Source organism: Mycetomoellerius zeteki, unplaced genomic scaffold, assembly GCF_001594055.1.
Source record: "Mycetomoellerius zeteki isolate Tzet28-1 unplaced genomic scaffold, Tzet1.0 scaffold20, whole genome shotgun sequence".
Classification (NCBI taxonomy): Eukaryota; Metazoa; Arthropoda; class Insecta; order Hymenoptera; family Formicidae; genus Mycetomoellerius; species Mycetomoellerius zeteki.
The window spans coordinates 652,415-658,220 of NW_017256957.1; the positions used below are offsets into that span (position 1 = coordinate 652,415).

General features: G+C 26.2%; 1 protein-coding gene across 1 annotated transcript; it reads left to right on the top strand.

Annotated features, from left to right (window-relative positions):
* The first annotated feature begins 3,300 nt into the window (after window positions 1–3,300).
* DCTN6-p27 (dynactin subunit 6) lies at window positions 3,301–4,755 on the top strand. The gene is made up of 5 exons (XM_018447346.1): window positions 3,301–3,386; window positions 3,741–3,911; window positions 4,088–4,215; window positions 4,398–4,540; window positions 4,621–4,755. Exons 1-5 carry the CDS (start codon window positions 3,337–3,339, stop codon window positions 4,717–4,719), a joined length of 591 nt encoding a protein of 196 aa, XP_018302848.1. The 5' UTR covers window positions 3,301–3,336; the 3' UTR covers window positions 4,720–4,755.
* The last annotated feature ends 1,051 nt before the right edge of the window (window positions 4,756–5,806 follow it).

A 5,806-nucleotide genomic window follows, 5' to 3' on the forward strand; every position in this document is an offset into this window, starting at 1 on the left:
CGCGAAAGTGTTGAATGCATTGTTACTAGCCTTACATGTAATATACATATATAGAGTTCGATTTTTATTGCGTATTTATATATTTTTATTTTTTCGATATTAGATAACATGAGTATTAATTCCTCACGTTGGGACAATTATTCAATCTTAAATGACAACTTAAATGACAATTTATACAGTGACTTCATAATTGTTAAATGGATTTTTAGTAATTTGTTAATGTTAAAGCGAATTTTACATACATCTGATAATATTTAATATGATAATATTTATGATAATATGATATTAAAATTGCTCAGCAATATGATAACTTAATAGAACATCGATATTTCATTCATATCTGTTAAACTTAACAAAAAGTAGAGAATGCTAATTTTTAAGATTTAACTTTTTAATGCTTGAAATATATATCTCAATTTTATCAGATTTTGAGTGCTTAACAAACTTTTCTTTAAAAAATTTTTTTAATTTCTAGAGCAGTTTAATCCTTAAATTCTCGAGTAGGTGAGTCTTTTGAATATACTTTAATCTCTTGAACACTTTAATCTTTCAATTTTTGTTATATGCCTACTTCTTGTATTTTTAAATTGTCTAAAAAATTGTTAAATTTCAAAGTCATTGCCAGAGCAACAAAGAATGAATAAATAAATTACTTTCGCTTTCAACTGACTGATTTTATCATACTTAAGATTTGAAATTATCGTAAAACTTTTAACTGATACGAGTGAGCATAATTGTTTTTTTATTCTCTTCGAGAATATCTATTTGTTACAAAAAATAAAATATTTTAAAATAGTTTTAAGATAAAATAAAATCAGAATTGCGCAATCCTAATTGTACGATAAGTAGTCGAGTAAGAAAGAACTTTCGGATGCATATTCTAGGTTAATTTTATTCTATATATAAATTTTTGTTTACTGTCCAATAAATATATATATATTTACATTTTTACATTTTTGTTGCATCCATAATTACTAAAATAATATTAATAACATTGATTGAAAATTGTATGAAAAAAAATACTAATTCTGTTTTTCTAAATTTTTCATTGAAGATAAAGCCATCTAGACATCATAAAAAAAGACAGCTTTATTTATTTACACCTTTTTTTAGACGTTTAATGAATTAATGATAATACTTTTTCTTAAAAAAAAACAAAAATATATATTCATTCTTTTATCAAATATTGAGCTTACTCTTTAAAATCGGTAGCTCCGTATTAAATATATTCACTCTATTTATATGAATCTTACTTTATTTCTCTAAAAAAAAAAAAAACAGAATTATGATTTGACTTATACAACTTTATGTGTCAGACACCACAAAATTAATCGTAAACATTCTTAATGAATCAATCTCGTTACCATTGTCAAAATTAATTAGTAGAAAAAGTTAATTATTCCTCTATTAACGAATAAGCTCGTTTATGTAAACAGCGTGCAGATAAAAATCTCAATATGCATCCGAAAGAACCGAACGCAATCGAAAAGGGATCGACGAGAGCGACGGCAAATCCGTCACGGTGCGCCGACTGACACGCTTTCGGACGGTTGCATATACTTATAGCGAAAAATTAAGAGAAATGCATATTATTCTGCCGATTAACGAGTAAGTGCGTAGGATTTGTTTAATTGTAGATCGAACACGTACACTGTCACGTTACGCGCGAGTGCAAGATGCATACCATCTACCCTTCTTCGCTCACATCTCTATCCCCTTTACTCGAGAGCAACACGCATACACATCCACAGAAACATACACATATGCGAACATTTACACACACATACACGCACACAAGACACATAATATTATACACATACGCGTACAATAAGGCGTAACACATACACGCGCACGCACGTTGCAATTAGACGTTATTATCGCAATTTGGAGTTAAATTTTATAATATATAATATATAAAAAATATATATAATAAATATATATATATATAAAAGTTGACGGATAATATAGAGTTATGTTAAATATCTAAACGAAGGTATTCATGTGTTTCTCATGTGTGAATACATTATCCCTTTTGTTGCGCAATCACAATCGCGAGATTTCCTTTTTCTCTCGTATCCCTAAAGTATAGCTTAAATGAATACAAACGATATTTGCACATTATAACGTTCTCATTGTAGGGATCCTTTAATTTTTATTATATTATAACAATGAACTATTTTACTCATGTACATCTTAATAAATATAAATCAAGATTTTAACAAGATGTGATTAACGTATTAAAATCATATATTTAATCTTATAAATATTTCATATTTGTTTTTAATTAAAATTTATTTGTGATAGCGTTATAATATTGCTCAAGTACTTTCTTTGTTTTTATATTATACTATTGAATAGAAACTTTAGACATCATTTTTATTGTAAAATTTAATAACTGCCTTTTTCGTGTTCAATATGTTTAAGAAATATAGAATATTTGGTGACTTTTAAAAATTTATTTGTTATCTTTAATTAAGAATAATTTAGAAAGCGAGTTTTAAATCTTTTATTGTTCACACACATCAGAATTAAAATATTACATTAAAAAATTATTTTTACTTTATCTAGCAGCTGTTATAACTAATATTGATATGTGAATTATATATGGCTTTATTTTTTTAATAATTTAAGATATAATAACTTATAATAACAACTTATAATTATTATCATTTAATTTGACAATTGTACTATTTTTTAACAATTTAAAAATAAATTTAAATATAACAATAACACAGGCCTGCGAGGTTTGGTCCACTGAGATGTAGGAGTGGTTTCTGACGTAATTTTTTGCGCTGAATCCGAATCTGACCACAGAATTTGTCTAGTATGCCAGAATTTTGAGATATTCTAATCTAAACATGCAAAAAAGGCCATTTCTTGACATCTTCAGATTACAATAACTCTGAAACGTGAGGATATCCATTGACCAATAGATTCGAATTCAGCGCAAAAAACGTCAGAAACAACTCCTACATTTCAGTAGACTTTCCAAAGTCTCATTTTCGAGGGCCTGTGTAGTAATAATTTAAATGTAAATTTAGTTAACTTATATATATTATAAAAAAAGCAAATATTTTCTAATCTAAACAAAATACAAAATATAATCAATATTTCAATATTATTCTCATTTTTATTAAATTTAATTCAACATTTAATTTTATGAACAATTTTATTCAAGAATTTTTTTAGCACAGTTCTTTCAAAAGCGAATCTTCAAAAGAAATTTTAAATTTTTTGTACGATACTATCGAGAGAAAATGGCGAAGTCTTCGATAAATCGACATTCAATAATACATTAGCATCTGCACTCTGCAGCAAGGAACTGTCATCGATTAAATGGACGGGAAAATGAGTTCTAACAATTCTTCTACTTATCGCCGCGCCAAGTAAGTTTAATAATGATCAAAATATAACATTACACAATCTTCTTACCATAATTTTAATTTCTAATAAAGATTGCTTTATGTTACAATACCAAAGTCATGTATTTTGAGGTTAGGTTGATAAGGTTAAGTCTAGCTCTAATTTGATTGCACATATTTACAATAATATACATAAATATATACAAATAGTTATAACCAATGTTTATACGATAAAATTTGACATCTTTTAACATAAGCGCCACATGAATGCCTTGAGTCATAATAATTAATTAAAAAGTAAAAAAAACAATTATTAGATGCTCCTATGATATTTTTTTGAGTGAATTGTATGTTATGTTTATAATACTATTTGTATAGCTTAAAAATTGCACCTGGTGCAGTAGTGTGCGAAGAGAGTATTCTAAAAGGAGACATTTCTATTGGTGCAAAAACTATAATTCATCCTAGAGCATGTATTCTAGCAGAAGCTGGTCCAATCATTATAGGAGAAGGCAATATAATTGAAGAGATGGCAACTATAACCAACAGGCAAGCTTAATATACTTGTATCATTTGCAATATGTACAGTGGTATACTACCCTAGTAGCACAATTCATCGGCGCAACATTGATCCAACATATCCCCAATGTATGCCAACGTTTAACCAATGTTTCGCCAATGAATTGTGCTGTTCGGGTAATTACTAATTTAACATCACTCTACAGACTGCCATCTGATGCTCCAGAACCTGTAACTGTACCAGTGCAAATAATAGGAAACTATAATGTATTTGAGACTGATTGTGTTTGTGAATCATATAAAGTTGGCGATAACAACATCTTAGAAGCAAAAGGTACATAGTTGTAACAATTACTTTTTAATATATGCAAACAAATGTAGTTGTAAATCATACATGTAAGATTTATTTTATATCAAACTAGGAAATAAGAATTGTTAAAAATGACAATGCCATTATTAATTACTTATAAATCTGTTTATGATTCACTTATTATATAAATATCATTTTGCCAAAAGCTCAAGTTAGTCGAGAAATTGAATTAACTAACGGATGTGTTATTGGAGCTGCATGTTCTTTGACAGAACAAGAAACAATACCAGAAAATACAATAGTATATGGAAGCCAATGTCAACGTAGAGAAATGAATGACAAGCCATATGTAATTGTTATATATTATTACTTTTATGCTGTTATTTCAAAGTACTAAATATGACTTTTTTATTTTGTAATTTATTTCAGCCTCAAATTGGACAGTTGGATTTTCTATTAAAAGTACTCCCGAACTATCACCACTTTCGCAAATCGAATGTAAAATCGAAACCTGGAGGACCTTTGTGAATGATATATACTGACATTGTTCTTGTAGTAATAATAAGGTATATTTAATTTTTATACTAATTGCATCATTTGTATTTATTAAAGAAATTATGTTCGCAATTATTCAACAACTAGATATATATATATATATACATTTATTTATTTTACATGTAATAAAATCTTTTTATATTGTATTGGAATATGAATATGTTAACGAATTACAGAGAAAATTATTCCATATTGTAACAGACGCATATATGATCAATTAATTAAAAAAAATTCGCTAATTTATTTTTAATATAAAATAAAAGAAATAAAAAATTAATAGACGAAAGTATTGTTCTAAGTTTACCTTTTTTTTTGTAAATTACATATTTTAACGTTTATTATATATACAAAATTACTAATGATATTGTACATATATTGTACTTATTTATTGTGGAACATTTGTAATCTCCGTGCAATTGAAAAATCGAAAGTTCAGCGGTAAAATCTGTGGTTTCAATATATAAAAATAAGAATGAATAAGAGTCATTACATATGTATATGTTTGATTTAAATTAAACGAAGTAGCGCAAATCAAATTTTATTTTTATGTTTTAATCTTAAAAAGTAAATCTAAATAACAAATAATAAGACTATATTTCTCTCCCTGCATATTTTTTTCCTAATTTTTGTCTTTTATAAGTCCGAATTGTTTTAATTAGAATTAAAAATATTTAAATTTTGCAACAGTGTAGGAACCACTTGATAGTAACTTTTTAGATTAAATATATTTTTAGATTACAACCAAGATAGCATAGTCTAACATTTGTTATTAAAATAAGTTATGAAATGGGAATCTTCATATATAATTTTGTACTTAAAAAAGATTTTGTTGGAAGAGTCATAATTCTAGTCGCAATTAAATACCAATCTATCTAGAAGAGCTTTTTTACTTTAAGTTACACAATGAAGAAATTGTATCAAATTAATTTTTTCTGTTTTATTTTAGGATAAAATTAAAAATACTTTATTGTTATAATTTTTTAAAAATTGATATTTTACACAATAAGCAATATATTTTTTAATTCTGTAAACATGAATTTTGTATAAATATATTCTTTGC